General features: G+C 37.0%; 3 protein-coding genes across 3 annotated transcripts; 1 reads left to right on the top strand and 2 right to left on the bottom strand.

Annotated features, from left to right (window-relative positions):
- Nucleotides 1-1,388: 1,388 nt before the first annotated feature.
- On the bottom strand, nt 1,389-10,684 carry LOC113503578 (sorbitol dehydrogenase-like). Its single transcript, XM_026885617.1, has 8 exons — nt 10,560-10,684; nt 9,290-9,323; nt 8,671-8,804; nt 3,643-3,833; nt 3,237-3,421; nt 2,709-2,887; nt 2,199-2,320; nt 1,389-1,937 (listed from the first exon to the last, which is right to left on the bottom strand). The coding sequence occupies exons 1-8, from the start codon at nt 10,611-10,613 to the stop codon at nt 1,760-1,762; spliced, it is 1,077 nt and encodes a 358-aa protein (XP_026741418.1). The 5' UTR covers nt 10,614-10,684; the 3' UTR covers nt 1,389-1,759.
- Nucleotides 10,685-11,037: 353 nt separating this feature from the next.
- On the top strand, nt 11,038-15,219 carry LOC113503579. Its single transcript, XM_026885618.1, has 4 exons — nt 11,038-13,567; nt 13,980-14,122; nt 14,481-14,634; nt 14,763-15,219. Exons 1-4 carry the CDS (start codon nt 13,265-13,267, stop codon nt 14,892-14,894), a joined length of 732 nt encoding a protein of 243 aa, XP_026741419.1. The 5' UTR covers nt 11,038-13,264; the 3' UTR covers nt 14,895-15,219.
- A 77-nt stretch (nt 15,220-15,296) lies between these two features.
- Nucleotides 15,297-22,162, bottom strand: LOC113503576. Its single transcript, XM_026885609.1, has 7 exons — nt 21,822-22,162; nt 20,667-21,638; nt 19,543-20,593; nt 17,852-19,044; nt 17,569-17,686; nt 17,353-17,486; nt 15,297-17,263 (listed from the first exon to the last, which is right to left on the bottom strand). The coding sequence occupies exons 1-7, from the start codon at nt 21,964-21,966 to the stop codon at nt 15,303-15,305; spliced, it is 5,574 nt and encodes a 1,857-aa protein (XP_026741410.1). The 5' UTR covers nt 21,967-22,162; the 3' UTR covers nt 15,297-15,302.
- Nucleotides 22,163-22,517: the final 355 nt, after the last annotated feature.

Below are 22,517 nucleotides of genomic sequence, written 5' to 3'. Positions count from 1 at the left end.
GTCGATGATAGTTGGTATTTTGGTAGCAACTAGTTAGTACTAATAGCCACTTTGGATTTGCGTTAAAAGAGGTTAATGATTTTGCAGATAAACCCTGGTGTAAATCTAACTGTGTACCAAGTTTAGTCTAAATCCGTTCAGTGGTTTTTGGAACAAACATCCATACATCCATGCATACAAACTTTCGGTTTCATAATATGAGTAGGATTCTTGTAGGTACTAGCGACCTAAAATACCAACGTGTCTAGAGTATCTACGTTTAGTGATAAAACTGTTCTTTTTTATTAAATATGACGATGTCGCGGGAGCATCGAGTATATAATGGGGGTCATCGCCTTTCTGTTTATTATCAAATCAAAAATGTACACATTGTTCATCTATTGTTCAGCTTCAATCTTATCGCGTTTAAACTTTTAGTACCTATGTTCAATGGGTGGAAAAAGTAACGAGCTATTTTTATAATTAAAGTTTTATTTTAAACAACAGCTTATCTTTTAACAAATAAATTAGCTGTCCCGGCGAACTACGAAGCGCCTAGCAGTCGATAATGAGAATTTATTGCCGTTTAAATCTACCCTGTACTTACTCAATCTTTACGACTTACTTAATCAATTACTCACGAATATTTCAAGACAAAAATAATTAAAATCGAATCAGTCGTTCTCGAGTTTTAGCGAGACTAAGGAACAGTAATTCATTTTTATATATAGGTAAATAACATGAAGAGAAGAAGAAGGTATTGTTAATACGAATCGAAATAACCAAACCACATGCTTGTTGAACTCGGAACTCCAATTTTCAAGCTTTTTAGCCCCATGTTATCATAAAATTCAAAATTTAATCACAACTTTTGTATGTTTTTCGCTAAATATTTTAAACTGTTAATTATAGAACAATTTAGAGCAATTAATACATAATTAGATATTGACGCATATGAATACCTGCCCTTATTTTAAATTGGCTCCAATTAGTATTTTGATAAGGCATGAAATATGTGTTTTCATTTTATCTGACAGTCATTTAGATTATTTAATTAGAATCCTTTTTCTGTAGTTAATTAGCGCAGGAGCTTGTAGATTGTAAGAGCTACATTGCTATGCATTGCCACGAATCAAACGTTTATGTCCCATGCACAAGGACCCTCAGACTCAGGCTAACAAGTATGGATCACGCAAACACTTGTCCTGCGCGGGAATCGAGCCCGCGACACGACGCGCTCAGTGGGTTGGCCGTGGTGACCTCAACCACTCAGCTATCCGTGCAATCTACACGCTTCCTCCCCGGGGGTTATGTCCATCGGGATTATTTATCGTATGAAGGGAGGAAAAAACAAATTGTAGGAAACATAACATTTAATTCATAATTTTATAATATAAAAATATTATCATAATTTTATTTCCACATATTGTACTTATACTTTACAGTTCAATAAACATTTATTTACATTTTTTGAAAATAATAGTTTTAAAATATTAAAATAACGCTAATCGCGCTAGTTAGGCTTAAAAGGCCTGTCTAACAAAATCCTGCGGATGTTTTAAAATATTTGACATTTGATGAGGCGCTTATCTTATGATCATCGTAAAATGTAACAATGAAAATCGTATAATCTACGTTCTTTTAAAAGATAATTAACAAACATTTTGAACAATGCACAAATTAGGAAAATACCCTAATTTACAGAAGAATATACTCAAACTTTAACCACGTAAGCGCTCTTTATCGCCGTCTGGAACATTCTGGAAACTTCTAGTCGTATTTAGAACTTCTTGGGGTTGTTAGTATCGCGGGGCTGCACATGGATCATGACCTTGATGCCGGCTCCCTGGCGCGCGACCTCGTAAGCCTCGACCGTCTCCTCCATGCTGAAGTGGTGCGTCACTAACGGCTTCACGTTGATCTTACCGCTGGCTACCATCGACAGGGCGATCGGGTACCTGGAGGAATGAGGAATGATAATAATGAGCAATTTGAGGCCATTTCGGCATCAAGATACCGGAATTATTTTTACAAGTTTTAAGCTAATCTAATACTGTATACTCAATTTTGTTAAAGAGGTACGTAAGTTCAATTCTTCAAAAAAGTACTTGCTCAATTTACAGTTTTGTGTTTTATAGTTTTCTTGCATTCTTGCAGGGTTTTTTAATCATATGTATTTAAAGCATTCTTATTTAACAATTGCTGGATATAACACGTACTCGTTGACGTATCGGAAGATGCCACGGATGTCGACCTCCCGCGACAACGCGGATGACAGCGGCACGCTCTGTTCGGGCGCGCCCATACCCACCAGCACCGCCACGCCACCAGATTTCGTCGCCTGCGGACAAAACACAACATTTAATCCTCATCGGCTTTACTGGTATTGCCGCGTTAATGATATCTTGGAGACGGCTAAACAAATTAGGGTCTGGTTGCAGACATTCTGTTAAGAATAGAAGGCATTTTTGACCCTCGACACTAAAAGGCTTTTCCGGCTTCAGCTCTCAGCTTCGGCTCATCAGCTTCGGCTCATCTTCAGCTTTTCCAAGCACGTACTAACTACATGAAAATTGTATATCCTATGGTGAGTTTTAATTGAGGTACAATCTCCAGTAGAAAATTGCTTGATTTTCCCGTTAGTTCATACAGGGATTTTTTACGGTTTTACTTCTGTCGAGCCTGTAACTTTATTATTTTACAATTGAAGAGGAAAAATTGGCGCTTACCAGTAATGACATTCTGACGGTGGCCGTAGCTCCGCTGGCGTCAAACGACACGTCAGGGTGGTCCCCAAGGAGTGACAGTATGCTCTTCAAGACATCTTCCTCTTTTGACTCTCTGGTAACAAGCAGGGTGTGGTCGGCACCCAACTCTTTTGCAAAGTCCAACCGGGATTGTAGGACATCTGAAAAATACCATGGGAGTGGTTATTTTTTGTTATCTTGAGCTTTCAATGCAGTTTCCTTGAATATAAATTCTTTTTCAACTTTTTGAATATGTAATACATATTATATACCCTCAGTTTAATGGGTAGCCTACCAGTATTTAGTACATAATCTATGGGGTAGCCAGCCAAAACCTGTAGTCTGGCTGTATGTTTCTGTAGCTATATAAATGGTTCGAAATAAATTTTGTACGCGCAATGGTTTTATACATTCTATAGCCATTTGCTTTTTTTCGCTTCTTTTCAGCTTACGTCGGAACAGACAAGACAAATACTTAAACAATCATCTTTTACAAGTAGACAGTCTTACCTGTGATGAGTACTGTGCTGGCTCCCATGGCCTTAGCGGAGAGCATGGTGAGCAGGCCGATGGGTCCAGCTCCCAGCACCAGCACCGTGTGTCCGCCCGTGAGACCGGCGCGCCGACACGCGTGTATACCTACTGATAGGGGTTCAAGGAGAGCGCCCTCTTCCATCGTAACGTGGTCGGGCAGTCTGAAATAAAGTAAGTTGAATTAAAAAATATAATTTCAAATTAATGTGTTTCTTCTTGACATGGATAACCTTGCTTACTTAATTACGCTTACTATATTTAGAGTAAGTTAAAGTTGTCACTGATTTATGAAACTTGAAATATGAAAACTTGTTCTGCATTGGACTACTAATCATCCAAACATATTTGTTAAACTAAAAGAAAAAATCAGCACATAACATACTTGTAGCAGAAGTCAGCAGCGTGTTTGTAGTATCTGACGAGGTTGCCGTGCACGGGCGGCGTGGCGCAGAACTTCATGTCGGGGCAGAGGTGGTAGCGGCCAGTCTTGCAGAACTCGCAGTAGCGGCACGGCACGCCCGGCTCGATGGCCACGCGGTCGCCTACTACCAGGTTCTTTACTTTGGGTCCCACCTGATGAAAACAACTTTGATTAGGGTAATGTAACAATTTAGCTAAAACCAAAAAAACTTCGCGCGAAAGTATCTCTTTTTCTCTCGCTCTGCCTTGAGTAAAAAAGAGACTATCGGGGCATTGCATCCCTGTCCTTTTTTGTTTTCTTGGATGAAACTTGACTTTAAATCACGTCGAGGGCATGGCGTGAGGATATGTTAGTCTTCCAACCACTAAAAACACCCCAGGGTTCTATTGCTAAAGCCAGAGTCACGGGATAAAATCATCATATCGTACGTAGAGGACTATAATAATACCATGTTATCGTCGGGAGCCATCAAAATCTTTAGAGGCAGTTTTTTTTTTATATATACAATAGCCGAATTATTAATTTGACAATATTCGTACTTATTCTCCGAAGTGTTTTGCCAACACAATAGTTCGAAATTCATTATATTGACCATGACTGGTCCGCCCTGTAGGTACTGAATTATTAAAATTATAATCCTATCTTCATTCATTCATCGGCCATTATAAATAGCTGAATTAGGGTCCTGTTCGCTGACTAGGAGACCCTTTTCTTGATATATGTATGCGTAGCTAATTTAACTACTGCATAGTGATTCGGCCTTGCTCTATTGTTGACTAACAGGCTGTAATTTGTTCGCGACGCCTATTTAAGTCGCTGCAATGAAATTGTGTATTTACGTTGATTGCGTGGAGGAACTCGTGCGCGATTTCGATCAGAACCATATCGCTAATGTTGTTTATCTAATACTTACGTAGGATACTAATAATGTAAAAATATTGTCGAAAGATAACAGAGCAATTCAAAGTCATTGTTTTAGTGACTTATCTAAATATTACGTAAAGCTGTTTGTGATGTAGTTATTTTATTCGTTTTTAGTTAACTCTTTTTAATTATTTTTATTTAATAATCCTGAGACTATATTAGGTATTGTGATTCTTATCTATTGTAGTACAACTTTAAACTTACTTATTATTTTATGTTTACTACTTAGCTGACACATTCCTACTTACATTTACAAAATGTACGAATCAATTATTTTTTTTCGAGATTTTTTCTTATACGTAACTAGCTTTATAGTCGATGATGAAGTCGAATCCTTTTGAATTTGAGACAGTGTAACTAGCCTTACTTTATACATACTCTATACATACATCTAATCTATACTTCTATACTAATATATAAAGCTGAAGAGTTTGTTTGTTTGTTTGTTTGTTTGTTTGAACGCGCTAATCTCAGGAACTACTGGTCCAAATTGAAAAATTCTTTTTGTGTTGAATAGACCTTTCATCGAGGAAGGCTTTAGGATATGACATACAATGGAAAAAAGCAGGGCAGGTATAAATCATTACTTATATCTTACACACGGGGACGAAGTCGCGGGCCACAGCTAGTTATAATATAAATATTTGCGGTAAGAACGGTAAAGAGAGCGAAAGCAAAAAAAAGAGTAGATCAGTTCAGATTCTCTTTTCTACTGATCGTCGAACATAAGCTATTATATAAGAATGAAGAGATGAGGGCCCCAATTCTGCAATTTACAATGGCCTATGAATTAATGAAATTAGGCTTAAAAAGTCAATTTTCGTATTCTCTTAAGAATTTTTCTACACAATAACTGGAAATTCAATAAGGGATGGTACATTCAAGGTCAATACAATTAACTTCCAATTAATGTATTGGCAAAATGCTTAATAGAATAGGAATAATTTCAAATTTAATCCAACTGCAATTCATTCATCGGAAGTCGTAAATAGCAGAATCGGAGCCCTGAAATCGCAACTAATTGACTTATTATTTACCCTGAGATGTTATTCATATCACAGTCTTTCCTCACAACATAATAATTATTACTCTTATCGACACTAGTCTTATCTATGGTGAATATTTGTACTATTCGTATCATCTCATATATCATGCAACATACCTACTTCTTATTTATTATGTAGTAGGTATATGCACAGCTGTAAAACCATAAACGTGTTTGTTAATAACGCTAGGAAAAATAAATACGACTTGAAACAGTTTCATTCTGCACGACAAACATAATTGTAAAATAGGTAAGGCAAGATTTTCTTATTTGCTTTACTCAATTTTCGATTTTAACTGTTTTGCTGAAGGTATAAAATCCATTAAATAAATATATGGACCACATAAGGCCCGCTATAAGTCATTGAGGGTGGAATTTTTTACTTTTTTACGTTTAGCATGTTATTTTGTCATTCGGTACATTAATTGTAATTCCCTCTTGTGATAACTATAAGCAGAAAGAACAATAGCAATATCAAAGTGATAAATAAAATTTAATTGTTTCATTAATTCAGAATAAATTGGACTTATCTACATATTTTATGATAACGCAATACAGTGCTAATAATCTTTGTTTATTGCGACTAATCCATAGATTGCAAAGGAAGGGGTCGTCAGTATCTGTATGATTGAAAGGCGCTATATCTTCTTATCAAATAAGGTATCTATTGATAAAAATATATTCAGACATTATTGCAAGTAGCTCATGAGACTGCATGTTTGGGCACACGTTCGTAATTTCTAATGTAACTCTAAACCCACTCATGGTTTATATACCGAGTGGTTGTGGTCACCACGCCAAACCCACAGAGCGCGTCATTTCGCGGGTTCGATCGACTTGTCCTGAGTCTGGTTGTCTTTGTGCATGTGACTTGAATGTTTGTGAACCCCCGTGACACAAGAAATTCATACCTTAGTGCTGGAACGCTTAAAAAAAATGGCCCTGACATTCTGAGGTCGTGCAAACTTTATCGTACAACAAGTTGCCCCTGACATTGGAATTTAAGGTCTATGTCCTGTAGATTTAGTATTTAATTGGGTTGCTTATCCACACGCCTTTATCGCTAGCATAGGTTACATGGGTCACGTGACGATAAAAGGTCGCTTCGCAGTGAGAACTTCTATGCGAAGAACTCGAAAGGTTTTTGTGGAAAATTTTATAGATTTACAAGCCACATGTATGGCAAGAATGTAGAAAATTTCGATGGCAGGGGATCGTAAGGAAGGGTCTCGCTTACATACTAGGGAGTAGTAGGGATGACAACTTGGTAATAAAGTAAAAATCGGCTAAATCCCACAAAAATATAGCTAAAAAAAATTGTTGCGTATTTATGCCTTTATCTAAACAATGAGAAATGACAAAGACAAACTGTTTAATGGTATAAGAGAGGGGCTGGTGACGTAACTATTTAGAAAATAACCAAAACCAAATAAGAACATTAAAAAGGTGTCTGTATCCCTATTGTAAGTTTAACTTTAAAAGTTTGTGTTACATTCTGCCATTAAAATTGAAGAAAACAGCATATCGCATCGACGCCAAGTGGGATCCTATCTAAAAATTATTACAGGATAAAGAAGCGTGCGTGAACGTAAGACCATTTCACGTCTAGACAGAATCAGGCATTGCGTGACAACAAATATTTTGCTTGGAATCAGCTCTATATTTACCTATATGCAAATTCGGCCGTAATTAACAGGTGACATATTAAAGTTTAAGCGACTGACGCGCGCAAAGTCAATACGTCGAATTGCGTCACACCTCTACCGGCTAAGAATAAATTGGTACCTAAAGGCCATAGGATTAAAAATCATTGAAATATCTCTTGAAAACTTTTCTAACAACTACCGGAAGCAGTTAATAGGAAAAAACTTAGCGGATAGGTAAACAAGCAACTGAATTAAATTACTCTTATTGAGTTGAAGGTTGAAGCTTCAAAAATAGCTACGCTGCAAACCCCTAGTAAACTGAAACAAATAGTAGATATAGTTACTACTACTTAGGAATACCTCTGATGATCACAGCGAGACGCCTCAAATTTAGTACAACAAAATTCCAAGAGTGCAAGATATCTTAACCCAACAAAAGTCTTTTTGATTAACATTCGTTGCTGTCCGCGTCTCTATCATCACATAAATGCAAACCGCAGAATATACGCAGCATTTGACACATTCACAACAACCAGACGATGTCGAGTGTTTTAGTGAATGTCACGGTCAACTCGGTGATTATCGACGCGGCGTGAGTTGTGGGTGTGTGCCGTGACGCAGCACACCCCTGACCGACAGACAGATACGGTATCATTTTACCTGATCATGAGGCAGAAACGTATTGCGATATTTTTCGGGCAAACCCACGCAGGTGTATCTCTTATTATGCATTTAATTCAGACAACCTTTGTAGTCGCAGCACTCGGAAAGTACCCAGTAGATCGATTTATTGATTTGAAATTTAAATTGCACTTTACATTTCGATGTATTACACATGTCTGTATTTGTTTGTCAGATCAAGTTCGACAGAGCTGCAAGCTAAAAAACACGTTTCTTTTTCATATTTATCATATGTGTCAAAAAAATATTCTTATTTAAAGGGGGTGTGGCGTTACTTGGGAGATATAAACTAAAATCAAATACGGTATTTCAGTTTCGTCCTCAGAATCTATTTTTGTTCGACGTCACGGTAGAATATATTATTGAGAGGTTTTGCGCATACATATTGATTAATTAGCAAAACTGGACTCAAACTGGATATGAAATATCAAACAACCGGATCCTTGGCATGTAGGTGACCTTGTGTTAAACTAAATGTAAGATCTACATGTATTGTTTTCAAAACAGATAATAAGAATAATTTGATTTAAAATTACGAAAAAATATCAAATAAACGAATTGGTTCAACATTTTGGAAAAACGTCCATTGAAATAGCGACTTTTTACGGGAAATCGTAACAGTATTCTTCAAAGTTCTCCTACACGAGTACAGCACATATTACGCAATATTTTAGACTTTTATTTCTCTAATACCTTGGCAACAACTCCGGACGCCTCGTGACCCATGATCATGGGCTCGTGAAGCACGAAAGGCCCGCAGGCGCCGCTCTGCCAGTAGTGCACGTCCGAGCCGCAGATGCCCACGCAGTCCATGCGGAGTAAGACCTCTGGGGGGACAAAAAATAATGGTAATGTCGATTCTATAGAGTTTGGACAGAAAAAGTTTGAAGCTAATAAGACGGGTCTGTGTGAAAAAAACATGTTTTAATGCCCATCATTTTCACTAGTACACTTTAAATTGGACACTGTGTCACACTTAAAAGTGCACTTAAATTAAGTAATACGGAAAAATTGTTTCAATGGGAAGGGAAGTGTCGAACACGTGCGAAGCGTTCTGAGCAGTATTTGGTAAAGTAGTATCTAAGAGTACGGTAAGAAGGAACTGTTCTAGAAAAAAAGTAGTTATATAAGTTCACTAAAAAGGCAGACTCGCATCCACGACTGAAATAGTTTTTTTTTAGCGGTAGGCCCTCTGCATGTTTCTATGGGAGATTGAAGTTTAGAACTTCCATGAGTGGCAGTACTTTGACTATAGTAAGAATAAAGCTGATGTGGAGAAAAGTTTCTTGCTTAGGCAGATATTGGAACTTACCATCATCGGCAATTGTCGGGATCGGCGTTTGTATCTGCAAAATTATGTACAAATTAGGTCAGGACATAGATGATAAGTCGAACCATTATCTACGGATGGGAATGAACATGTTGGACTGCTATGGTTCTGTTTTAGCGGTTGCCCGCGACTCGGTCCGCGTGTATTTTTATTTACAGTGCGGGGAAGTTTCCGTGAGATTACCGGGGTAAAACGTAACCTTGACCCCCCACAATTGCATACATTTTATAATAAAAATGTATAGGCCAAATTTTCAATGCGTATTCCAATCCAAAATGTCTTTCTTCCGGCTCTAGACTATCACCGTACCAAATTGAATTACAATCGGTTCAGCAATTTTGGCGTTACAGATAGACAGAGATACTTTCGCGTTCATAATATTAGTACGTATGGCGTATTTTCATACTCTTTTGTTTTTGCTATTATCAGCTGTTTAGTTGCCACTACGTTATCATTATGGTTTCGGCATACTGAAAACTTAGTGTTATCTAATTACCTACGAATTATGGCTTTATGATCTGAGATATTTCTTAGAGTGCTTGTACTAACATAATTAATGTTTTTATCTAAATAATTTTATATCGTACGATTAATTGAGTTACTTAAATGTGATGAGGTAATGGATTATTTTATTTGATGGTAGGTTATAATATCTCACACTGCAGCAATAATGTTAAAATTAATAATATCTACACAGAAAAAAACTGAATATATACTTACAAGTGGTTTATTAATTTACTAAAGGTACATAAGTATTAGTATTACTTTTATCAGTACATAAGTTACAATAAACACGTTTTTTATGAAGCTGCTACATAGTATTTTATTGCAATATTTAGTCTATGAGAATTTGTTACATTTCTGTAGAAACGATGGCAAATAAATGTTTAGTAGTAACATAGTCTGGTAGTTAAAACCGTAAAACATCTGCTTAAAATTACTTCGACGGATAGTTACTCTATAAATTAAATAATATTATTATAGTAACACCGTCTCTTTAGATTTCAGTTCATGGACATTGCGACAGGTCTTGTCGAGAGTATTGATCGTGACCTAACCTCAAGCTGAACGATAAAAACTTAGCTGTTAATCAATTATTAAATAAAATTGTCCACTACAAATGTACAGCCACATATTTACAAATTCAAATTGGTTTAAATTCGTCTGGAACGCTTGGTATTTAACTTAGTCTTACAATAAATAAATCACCTTTAAACTACAATTATTTTTAAGTAAATTTTTGTGTACTTACCAGCTGCAAATCCTTGGTTTTGTTGAGCATAGCAGTCAAGTTATCGGTGGCCATGTTGACGTGTGTTCCGTTCGCTATTCACTTTACAACTGATGGAGTAGAGAGGTCACAGCCGTGCATTGACGAAGCTGAATGAGCCGGCGAGCCGCGAACATGCCGCTACTAATATACATGCGCGGCGAGGAGGTGTGTCCGTCTGTGTGTCACGTAAATGTATATAGTAAACGCGTACGTACATGTTGTACGATCAAGGTCACACACATTTACGTCACAGTTCGACGCACTTTACTAATTTGGTTACGATTATTTATGATCGATTTTATTTGCGTATTTTGGAAATTAGGTTTAATTTTTTAAATTTAATTGTTTGCTTTCTCTATGCTTTAAGGCATTACCTACATAATGAACTTTGTTTCCTATTACATACTTGATTAGTGTTAGTAGATAATTAAAAATATTGAAAACATAAGTCTTTCAGAGCTCACAAAAAACTTTTAAGATTCACACGCTTTATTACGTATTGTTTTTTTTTTGCCAAATGCAAATGGGTATTTTAAATACAAAATAAATTAGGTCGATGATGACATTTGTAGTCCGACACCGAGTAGGTAAACATGTGTTGAATAAAAAGTCACTTCACTGAGGGTTTGGCACAAGTAGTCTAAAGAGAAACAAAAATTGGTCACCCATATGTTTTTACTGTACCAATCGTTGCTTACCTCGATTTTCATTTTAACTAAAAAATATTCAGCTGTTTAGCTCGAGTTTTTGAGATACAGACCGTTGCAGTCGGCAGACAGACGAGCAAACGGACAGAGAGCAGAGAAGCTCCACCCATGTAATAGGTTCTTTGAGTACAGAACCCCAAAAATGACCAAACTACATTCTACTTGTCATTTTGTTTTTGGGACGTTTTAAATTCATCATTTACGGTTGTATTTAATAAACGTACCTACGTATTCTAACGGTATGTACATCGGCACACATAGTACTTAATGCTAAACAATACATTTGATCAAAAAATAAATTGGATGAGGTAGAATTTTGCGATTATTTTTTTAAAACGAAAGCTTTTGTTTCGAATAGGCCATATTCCAAACGTTACAGTATTGACTCTAGGTGAACGGGTAAAGGGTATCCACCCTGGGCTTAGAGAAACTTCCCGGATTGGAGGAAGACGATTCCTTTCGATCATTCCAAATTTCTCATAAACAGAAATCTATAAAGATTCGCCGATTTATAAAGAAATCATATTTTCCGAAGTTTACCCAAACGATTAAAATAAGCCTACCCTATATACCTTGGAATAAGTTAAATTCTAGTCACCATAAATGCATGAGGATTATGCCGTCTACTATTGTTTTTCAATGGCTTAATACCACTTCTCTCTATCTTTCTTTCTTCTTCCTCCTTTTTCTAATTTGGATCTGCAATAGTTCATAGAGACGCCGCTCTACGCTGTCTAGTCGGTCTCGCTTCCATTTCAACAGTTTATAAAACAAATGTAGTTAAATAAATAAAAGACCTAAAAAGTTATAAGAAATGGTGGCAGTCCCGCCCCTCCACTGCGCTTATTCTCATTTATTAAATATTTTATCCACAGAGAGTCAAACATTTTCGTTTGAGGCCATTCAACATGACATCATTCCAACAATTCAACCTATCCAGCACCACTGCTAGACACGGGCCTCCCTGAAGTTGCGCCACATCATGAAACGCAATAAATACCTCAGATTGATTTCTATCACATCTGTCACGCTTATCATATTATAAACAAATGGATTTAGCTATCTCCGGCTATCGTCAAATTTAATGCTGAGTGAGTAACTTTCCGCCACTATTATCATTGATAATTTGTGACGCAACTACACATATCTTAGCAATTGTTTTTGCTTACTTTATATAACAAGAACTGTTTCATTAATAGGTACTTAGTTGAAGAAAATATTTTTAATTTGTAAGTATAGGATCAGAATCAAAAGTTCCAAAATTTCATTCCTATTAGAATTTCTTGTTATTTTTTGTTTAGCTGCTGCCACTTCATTTCGAGAATGATCCCACCGGACAGTAAAATCAGGATCAAAACCTGTGTTAATTCCGTTCTGTGGTGTTTGCTTGAAAGAGGAACAAATATCCATACCTACAAATTTTCACGTTTATAATAGTAGGATGTTTGCAGAGCGGGTCGATATCATTTTCTACTTGCTTTAAAATAAATAATATATTCTTTGGTACCGAGCATCATACATTATTGGTAATCCTCTCATTACAATCGCATTACCCACAATATGCCAAGTGATAAGATCAACAATGCTAAACTCTATTTATGTATGTGCTTATATAACATTCGTGCTTTCAGCTGATAGACTTTGTTAGTCTATTAGCCATATAAGGGAGAAAGAGATGGATGGAAATCACTACACCAATAAGTGTCCAGAACTAAAATTTTGAACACCTAAGTAACACAATCTACTTAAAAACCTACATAGTACAGACTTAGGTGCAATAATATAGACTTGTGAAAGAACATAGTTATGAAAATTTGAATTTAATTTAAACAACAGAACAACACAATGGACATTATTCACCTAAAATATAAGACTTAAGTATCTTTCGAATTGTAGGACATCATGTATAGCAAGCCTTAATGATCTGCAGCCGAGTGAGTTAGTTAGTGATTACCAAATAGGCTCTAAACGACCCTAATGTACTTATTCTATCATCAGCAAACGACATGCAATCTACATATCTGTAAACATAACAATGTAGGTATCTTTATTATTGCGGTCATGAATTACCCATCATTCTATTTCCTAACATTGATGGCATTAGTTCAGAGTCCGTCTGCCCCCACGCACCTGCTGGTAACAAGGGCGGGACCCTGCAGTAACTCCGGCAAAACCACCATCACTGTGTCAGAGCTTAGTCTGACCATGCGGACATACGACTCGTTGGTCAGCGGCGTCATGAACATATCTGAAGACTTGGATAACGGCTGGTATATTAAGGTGCAACATGTTTACAATTATTATTACATGGAAATATATTAGTCAGGTATACCTGAACCCCAATTCCAAAACAATAATTGACTGTCAGTGTTCCGCCCCGTGCTGAATTTCCAATTATTGTGTTGAAAAAATACTTAGAATGATAGGAGTAACGCCAATGTAATCCAATCTCCATTCATTCGTTGATATACGTTATTTAAGTTAAATAGCAGAATTGGGGCCCAGTTAGACTGAAACTAATCACACATCTCCCGACCATCAGTGTAATCTTGGACAGAGACGTGAAAGACAGTGTCTTTAACTATACATTGGGTTCTAACAGTGTTCTGATTCTCGTTAATATTACACGTGTAATCCTAATGATAACTTAAGGCAAAGGCAGTAAGGTAATATATTGCTTCCTGGCTAGTAGGCGACGATGCAGAAGTGCGTGGACATCCGCAACATAGACACTTGCGACTTCTTCAAGTCGTTCTCCGTGGTGAAGAGCGGCTGTGTGGATGAAGACGAGATGGAAAACGTATACAGCCTGCTGTTCCACTACTCCGAACCAAGGTAAAGCCAGTATAGAGTGATAAATTCCACACATGAGCTGTCATTATAACTCTTATCTAAATAAATAAATATTTGTTGTAACTCGAGATACTCAAAGACCTTTGTATCGAAATCTTTGACAGAAAACAGAATAACAAATCAACTTATAAGATAATTAACATTTTGTTTATAGATTCAGTTGACCCGGAGTTATCATAATTGTTGCGTTTCGATAGAGTTAACCGCTGTCATTGAAATATTATTTCAACAAATTCAATTACTATTATAAGCTGAAATCATTTTATGTAGATGTGTACTAAAGTAAAAAAAAGAAAAGAATCCACTACGAATTATGGAAAGATAACACTGACTTACACAGGTTGGAATGCCCCTTGCAAGCAGGCGAATACAATATCCTGAACTACCCGCTCTTCACTGAAGACAACTACTTGGCAGTTTACGAATCTAAAATATCTACGAGTGTCTTTGGCTACACGTTACGATTGGATGGATTTTCTGAGGACCACCGAAAGGTAAATAAGCTTTTACACCGATTGTGCCACCGACCCGATAAAAAAAATTGAGATCAAAGGAGAATTGGACAATAATTTGTTTGTATCAAAATCTTCCACTTTATACCAGATAATTTTTTGTTTTTTAGATACTTTGCATCGAAGCTTACTTGCAGCTTGTATACATGAGAATACATGAGTGGGTGCAGACTGAAGATGCTCCGGAAACGACTTTAGGTCCAAATAAGGAGGAAGAACAAAGCGAAGAAGAATTAATATGAATATCACTCATTTTCATTATTTTACCTCTATTACGACTGCAATTGTCTCTAGTTAACACCTTTATGCGATGATATGGGCATGTTTGTTACGTGGTGTAAAAAAAGAACCAAATCAATTTTAAAACTTATATATTTAAATAAATAAAACATATCAAATAATTTTCACAAACAATAAATTTAGCAGTATAGAGCAGTTTAGATTACGACAAACAATAATTCTAAAGTAGAACATTCTTAGCTTAGGGCACACCCGCAAACTTCGAAGGATATTTGCATAATAAATAGAAAATCAGGACACGTAACAGGTTCATCAAATTCGTCTGCATTCCCAATACTTATTGATAGGCGTTGAGAAAGATGCGTGCGATTTCAACAAACAGGTAGTTACAGTAAGGTTATACGTATGATCTATATTATGAGACTCTCACAAACATGGAATAGCCTTTCGGGGAACGACAAAGCAGCAAATACAGTAAACACCAAAATTGAGTAAACTGTTACCAGAATATCTCTCTTCACTTTCATAATCGGAAGGAACTCAGATTTCAGCCGATATCTGGTCTTAGTAATTTTCACACTCTTTTGAATTCTGTCGGTTTGAAAGGATTCGATTTTCTTTCTGTATGAGTTATTTTCATTCGATTGTTCAATAGTTCGGTTAACTTCGCAAATGGAAACAGAGTGGTTTGATTCAGTTGTAATTGTAACTTGTGGAATCTCTATAACGCTGCTGTGTTCCACTGATGAGACGGAGGAAAATGCAGAGTGGTATTCGGCAAACGAGAACATTGACTGCGTGGAGGGCTCGCTGAGTACGCCCATCAAAGAACTGGTCATGTTGGTACTGTGGTTGATGCTTATCGGGAAAATCTGAGAAGGAGTGTCCGTAAAACTATGTACCAACTCTTTCTCAACGAGATCGACGTTCACTTCTTTGTCAGCGTAAATTGGCTTAGGACTAAATGGTACTATTTCTGGGGGAAAAATAAATTTGCTAGCTTTAGTCTTGTTGCTTATATCAGACCCTTCATAATCAGATAAGTAATACGAGAAAATACTCTGATTAGACTCCAGTTGACGTAATTTATCCAAAGACGTGAAAGAGATCATCTCGCAAGGACTGCTCTTTATAGAATTTTCTAGTTCAGCTGCTTTATTCAAAATGGTTTCCAGTTCAAGTTTACTTCCATCATTTACGTCGTTGTTTTTATCACTGTTAGTAATTTCAGTTTGACAAGTAGTAATTTTCTGAATTTCATTTAAAAGTCCTACTAGTATATCCAAAGACGTTGTATATTCAATGTCGTCAGGATTTCCTAGTTCAGAACCGTTTTCCTTCATTTTATTTGAAATTTCGCTAGGTGACTGATTCCTATCAAATAATTTCTCTACAGTTATTTTATCATCACAGAAGTCTTTTAATGCATGCTTATTTTCTACTTTGGTTTCATCACACTTCGTTGCAGTTAGGTCAATTTCTTTTTCTGGATTTAGTACATGAGTACTTTTTTCTGCAGTCATTAAAGCAGACACATCAACCTGCGCAGCTTGCTCTGACTTGGGCTGAAATTGAGCACCCTTAAAACATTGACTGTCCTTATCTGTCTTATTGTTTTTTTTATGGTATACTATTTCGTCGTCTGAACTTTTCGAAACTTCATCAAATAATTTGACTAAGGAATTAGAACCACATTGGATTGATTTATATTCAGGAAAAGAATACCCGACAGTTGCAAGTTGCATAGGAAAATTAGCAAAACTCCAGTCTAAATGAGATTTAGATAAAACAGGTAAAGTTGTGAAATCTGTCAAGTTTTCTGTTTTTGTTTTACTTAAGTTGGAAGCTATAGAGGCCTTAACAAAAAGAGAACCTGCGTCTCCCGACTGTAGAACAAATACTTGTTTCATAGATTGCTTTGGTGTCAAAGTTAGATTTTTAATTCTTAATCTCTTTTGAAAGGTGCCTACCGAGATACGGCGACAAAGAGCATTTTCTAATTTTTCCAATTCAGTAACTGATTTGAAAGGTTGTACATCGTATTTCAAAGCATTTTCTTCAACTACACTTATTTCTTCTTGTTCGTCTTTGGTGGCCTTATCAAAAGCTTCAACGGTCGTTACTACATTTTTATCGTTTAAAACATCCACGGCGTAGTCGGAGTCACACGACACTCGTTCGGATCTGGACAAGTTTTCCACAAGTGAAAAGTCGTCCAAATTTTCTCTACTTTTATCAGAGTTGCTTTCTTGGCATTCAGTCAGAACCTCTAAACCTTGTGAAGTACTTTTAATCATGGTATTAATAATGTTATGCAGCCTGCTTCCTAACTCGGTAGACTCCTCTGCTGTAGGAGTTGATGTCGAAGACTCTAATTAAAAAAAAAACAATCAGTCATATACGTGTCAATAGCTTATATTAATTACAAATAATAATTACGTATTAAATAATACTTCATACCTAGATCGATGTCGTTCGGTAAGAGCGGGACCCGCGACTTTTGGACACTTTGAGGTTCGTTCACGGCTGCCGTAGATGTGGCGCGTCCATAATGATTTTTTACGTACGATTCAACAGCCACCATCTTTTTCTTTCTGTGTGTTAAGGCACATAGTGATAAATGAGTTGAACGGAAATCATAAAACAAAAATTTTGACTGCAATGCGTAAGACTCACAATGTTTCGGGCGTTTCAGGCACGGTAATTTGTTTGTAGGACGACCCCACCCCTTGGCACAGCCTTTCTTTTCCTTCGGGACTGTTGCTGGTCGAGTGTCGAGTTCTTGCTGGTCGCTCTAAACAAAAACATATAGCTATTTGATTTCAGTAATAAAACAACGCATGCTGCACATTTGTTTCATATTTTATTTGGTGCACTTAAGATTATTGAAATAGTTTTGTCAATATTATAAACTGACGTCATCATTCTAAGATAAGAAGCCAAATTCACCTTTACACACCTAAAGATGGCACAGACGGCGGTGTCAGTTTCACAGATACAGCGGAAAGGGCCTCAGTGCCACTTCGTTTTCCTTTACTTCTAGAATTCGCAGACCCAGTATTTCTATCTGAAGCCAAAGGTGTTTGAGCTGCAGCTAATCTTTGCAGTCTATCTGCCATTAGATTTTTTCCATACTTAGTCTGGTACTCTTCACTGTGAGCCTGAACGTACGTCCTCTTAGGCTGTGCTAGTGAGTTTAATCTAGATGTTAACTTAGACGGTCCTCGAACTGCTTCGCCTCTAGCTTCTTTAGCTTCATCTAACATATCCGTTAGTTTCTTTTTTGGGGCGGTGACGTGTTTTTCGTCGACAGGGCTTTGTTGATACGGGATTTTTGGTAAATCCATTGTTGGAAAAGATCTGTTCTTTTTATCCTTGGGTGTAACGACCCTAACGCATCTTTCAGTCTGAGCATCATTATGTTGATCCAGTCGTGAGCGTCTTTTCAAAGAATTTTGTCGTGAAATACTTTTTCCTTCAGATGTTACAACTTCCAGTGGTTTCTTTGACGGCCTTGATTCAGTTGCTGGTTTTTGTCTATTTTTTTGTACATTTTCAAACTCATGCAATAGTTGCGATATAGCTCTCAATGGGTTCTCCGGCACTTTAATAATAGGACTAGCAATTGACTTCCTTCGATCTTTCTTATTTCTGTCTGAATCACTCTTTGGTGTCTGTGATGACATTTTGGAACTAATGATTACTTTAGGAACGACAGCTGCGGGGCTGCCTGGTTTTCGATTATAATTATTGTTACATTTTAAAGCTTCACAATTACTTTTCTCAAAACTAAAGCAACTAGGATTAGAGGATGTTAAGTGATGTTTAAGGCTAGTTCCACTGTCACTGCCTTGAAAAGTGGAACTTTCTCTGCCTCCATTGCCATCACCAGTGTGACTAGAATAGTATTTACTTTTGGAGGACTTGCTTTCAGTATCTTGAGACTTTCCAAACTTCTTCATCAATGTGTAAATTTTATCTATACTTTTTCTGCATTCGACGGTGGAAGTGGGAGTCTTCTTCGGATCAGTCTTATCTTGTTCAACTTTTGGGGAATTCGACGGTACTGCGTGGAGTGCACTCTTATTTGTAAGCAATTCCTTAACTGAATTCCCATCGACGCTTCCATCGGCATTCGCTGTCTCCTCCAACCTACACAATAATCACAAGCTTACAAAAATATAGTCGGTTTTATTTAATCTAAAATTGTAGATTAAACTACCTAAACTCCCGGTTTAACACCATACCTTTTTTTTCAATTTTATATGCAACAATGTAAGTAATTATCTATACTAATATATAAACCTGAAGAGTTTGTTTGTTTGTTTGTTTGTTTGTTTGAACGCGCTAATCTCAGGAACTACTGGTCCAAATTGAAAAATTCTTTTTGTGTTGAGTAGACAATTAATCGAGGAAGGCTTTAGGCTATAAACCATCACGCTGCGACTAATAGGAGCGAAGATACGATGGAAAATGTGAGAAAAAACAGGACGGGTATAAATCATAACTTACATCTTCTTCTACCCACGGGAACGAAGTCGCGGGCAACAGCTAGTATTAAATATTAACGCTACCGCTCTGTTACTTACAGTATTTAGATTACTATGCCTACTTCGAGGTCTACCAACAAAAGTATACAATTTCACTCACACTTGTGTGTTATCATCACCGGTCAGTTCGTCGTCAGCAATATTTATTTCAGATTCAGAAGGTCCTATAAGCTGTGAAAGTAAATTCAAATTGTTATGGAAATCATTTGATATAACTGAGGTAGAAGTAGAACATAATTCTTTCCCATCTCCTTCTTTGCGCTTCATGTTCATGTACATCATTTCTGTAACGGCATCATCCAAGTAGTAGCTCCTATTGATGTATTTCTTGCTGTTCTTCACCGGCGATAGCAGAGTCACCTCATGTTCGCCGCCAAACCCCTCACTTGTAGCATCAACTACTTCTCGCTTTGCTCCCTTGCGGTTTCTCCCTTTTGTTTGTTTGCAATCCACATTAGCACTTTGCCCATAAATAGAGTTGTAAAAGGACTTATTAGATATTGATAATTTTGTAACAGAGCTAGCAGACTGAGGCATTATTGCTCCCTTTCCATATTTATGTTTGGTAATTTTGCAGTTTTCTGCTAATGCCATTTTCTTCCTTTCACGTCTCTCTCGTATTTCTAACAGCTTTCTTCGTTTCTTCTCTTCCATGATAAACGATTGATTCTCGTATGGCGATTTTATTCTGACGCGCGTCGGCGATTTCTTCTTATTCACTGTAGATAAGGACATGTCTTCACCACTTTCTTCTGTTAAAGCACTTTGCATAGTCAGTTTTTGTATTGTCAAACGTAAGTCGTCCGCGAACTTAACATCAGCGGCTGCATCTTGCTGAGCATGTTTAAATTTTTTCTGCAATACTTCCCTTAATGCATCACTAGACTCGCTTGACTCTTGAAACGTTGAATTTTTCAAAGATGCACACCCATCATCACTGCACGCATAATCAATACTGTCAATCACATTGTCGCCACGAGCACTGCAACGAGAATCAGGAGACCCCTCTCTTGTTTTTTCTTCAGTCGTACAGGCAATGGGTTCTAGTTCTATTATTTTGACACTACTTTTAGGAGAATTCGTTTCATTGTTTAATTCTTTATACGGCAAAGGTAAGGCGACAGGTAAGCAGCTCACCGCTTCTCTTGGATCTGAAAGATAATTGAAAAGTAAATATTTGACACAATGCATTTCTAAGGAATTTAAATGACTTTAAATTGTTACCACATGACATCGGAGCAGTTTGTAGAATCATAATTGAGCTGATGTTACTCATAACTTGTCCAGTCTCAGAACGTTTCAGTTGAAACACGACGTCAACGCGTGACTCTCCCGATGTTTCGTTTTCAGGCCGCTTTTCTTTCTTACAACTTATTATTACATTATCCGCACAGCATTTACTCAAAAGCTTATAAGACCCACAGAGAAGTTTTGGAACTTCAACGATGATTTTCTTTTCAAGTATTTTTGATAGAGATCTAATATCTACTGCTGAATGAACTATATCATCCCATGTAGATTTTTTCCCCCCAACCTTACGCTCCACATGCAGTGGTATGCTAGTGGATGTCGCGAGGACCTTAGTATTACTTAAACGATCATCTTCGGCAGAATTATCCACTTCCCGCCACTTTTCTTTAGCTTTCTCAGTTAGATAATCACCGTTGCTGATTCGTTTCAATTGTTCGATAGTATGTTTAACATATCTTATTATATTTTCCATATAAAAGTTATAATTATCTTCTAACCGTTTGCAGCAAATATAATCTAATAGCGAAGCTGGGAGTACTGCGCCTTCAACCTCCGTAGAGTTGCTCTTTAATTTTAAGCATTTAAGCTGTTCTTCTATGTACGGGTCTTTGAATAAAAAATGTTTATCATATGTGGTGGTAAGGTCAGAGGTTTGTAACTCAACGTTTCCGAATTTGTGGCAAAGAGTGTTTTCTACTGAAGAGGGCGCGTTCAGGAGGTCCAGCCTCTCCTTGTTGATGAGGAACACGTTGGTGAGGTCCTCGCTGCTGTAGATGTCGCTGACGTCCGACGCGTCCGACTCGGGCTCGTCGTTGTACACGACGGTCTCCACGCGCTGGTTCGGCCTCCTGTGCTTCAGTTCGTTGGCGTTCGACATAAGCTTCGTACCCAAGTCGATATTCTTATACAGTAGAACCAAGTCTCTGGTTGTCAGTGTATCAACATCTGTGTCAAACGTGTAAAGTGTTGTGATTAATTATAATTATTCATTCATGCTACCTCAATTCTTTCGAATCAGATTTCACTATTTCCATACATATAGTTTTTTCCTATAGAATGCACTTACTAGTACCGTATTGGTTCAATCAGCTAGTTCTACAAAGAATAAATAGTAATCACTCTACTTACTGCTTGTGTCAAAATTCTGGTTCTTTGCCATCAGTTCAAACAGCTCGTTAGCTGTCTGGTAGTCGTGAGAGTTGGTCTCATCGCTGGAGACTTCGTTACTCTCGCCCTTACCCCCATCGCTGTCCGGAACTTTACTTATCAACATGCCTGCTACCACATAGATTTAGATTCTTACACCTGGACTAACAAAATTACAAACTGCTTCAAAATATATACGGTATACAATATAATAATGCCTACAAAAACACAAGTGACAAAATCGTTTTTATTGTAAATTTTTGGTGAACATTTTCAAAATATACGAATCGGAAAAGAATTTGTGTCATTTATTTTAAATTTGGAATACCTTTACATAACAATGTCAATGTTTATGGCCAGTTGAACGACAGGAAAGAGGTAAGGTTTATGTATTATGTAACATGTTCTATACAGACTGATTGGCGTTTTGATCTAAAATGTTTAGAGTCCCCTATACCAGAGATCGTGGCTTCCATTCCCACTTAGGAAAAATCTTTGTATAATGAATATGATTGTTTGTTCAGCCTGGGTGTATTTTATCTACATTATGTACGAACTCACTTTGATCGAAGCCAGGAGGCCGAGAAGTGATCATTTAGTTAGTATTTAGAAATATATAAGTATGGTTTATCAGTTGTCTAGTACTCATAAATACAAGCTTTGCTTATTTAGAGACTA

This window comes from Trichoplusia ni, chromosome 19 (genome assembly GCF_003590095.1).
Source record: "Trichoplusia ni isolate ovarian cell line Hi5 chromosome 19, tn1, whole genome shotgun sequence".
Classification (NCBI taxonomy): Eukaryota; Metazoa; Arthropoda; class Insecta; order Lepidoptera; family Noctuidae; genus Trichoplusia; species Trichoplusia ni.
Note: the sequence above shows the minus strand (reverse complement) of the source record. Positions and strands in the feature narration are given on the sequence as shown.

Excerpts from the sequence above, each read along its gene's own strand:
- LOC113503578 (XM_026885617.1), bottom strand. The coding sequence starts at position 10,613 with ATGGCCACCGATAACTTGACTGCTATGCTCAACAAAACCAAGGATTTG. Across the intron at positions 9,324-10,559 it reads AAACCAAGGATTTGCAGCTG|ATACAAACGCCGATCCCGAC; the intron begins GTAAGTACACAA and ends ATAATTTTGCAG. Across the intron at positions 8,805-9,289 it reads CCCGACAATTGCCGATGATG|AGGTCTTACTCCGCATGGAC; the intron begins GTAAGTTCCAAT and ends TTGTCCCCCCAG.
- LOC113503579 (XM_026885618.1), top strand. The coding sequence starts at position 13,265 with ATGTACTTATTCTATCATCAGCAAACGACATGCAATCTACATATCTGT. Across the intron at positions 14,123-14,480 it reads TTCCACTACTCCGAACCAAG|GTTGGAATGCCCCTTGCAAG; the intron begins GTAAAGCCAGTA and ends TGACTTACACAG. Across the intron at positions 14,635-14,762 it reads TTTCTGAGGACCACCGAAAG|ATACTTTGCATCGAAGCTTA; the intron begins GTAAATAAGCTT and ends TTTGTTTTTTAG.
- LOC113503576 (XM_026885609.1), bottom strand. The coding sequence starts at position 21,966 with ATGTTGATAAGTAAAGTTCCGGACAGCGATGGGGGTAAGGGCGAGAGT. Across the intron at positions 20,594-20,666 it reads AACTGCTCCGATGTCATGTG|ATCCAAGAGAAGCGGTGAGC; the intron begins GTAACAATTTAA and ends ATTATCTTTCAG. Across the intron at positions 17,687-17,851 it reads GCCGTCTGTGCCATCTTTAG|AGCGACCAGCAAGAACTCGA; the intron begins GTGTGTAAAGGT and ends GTTTTTGTTTAG.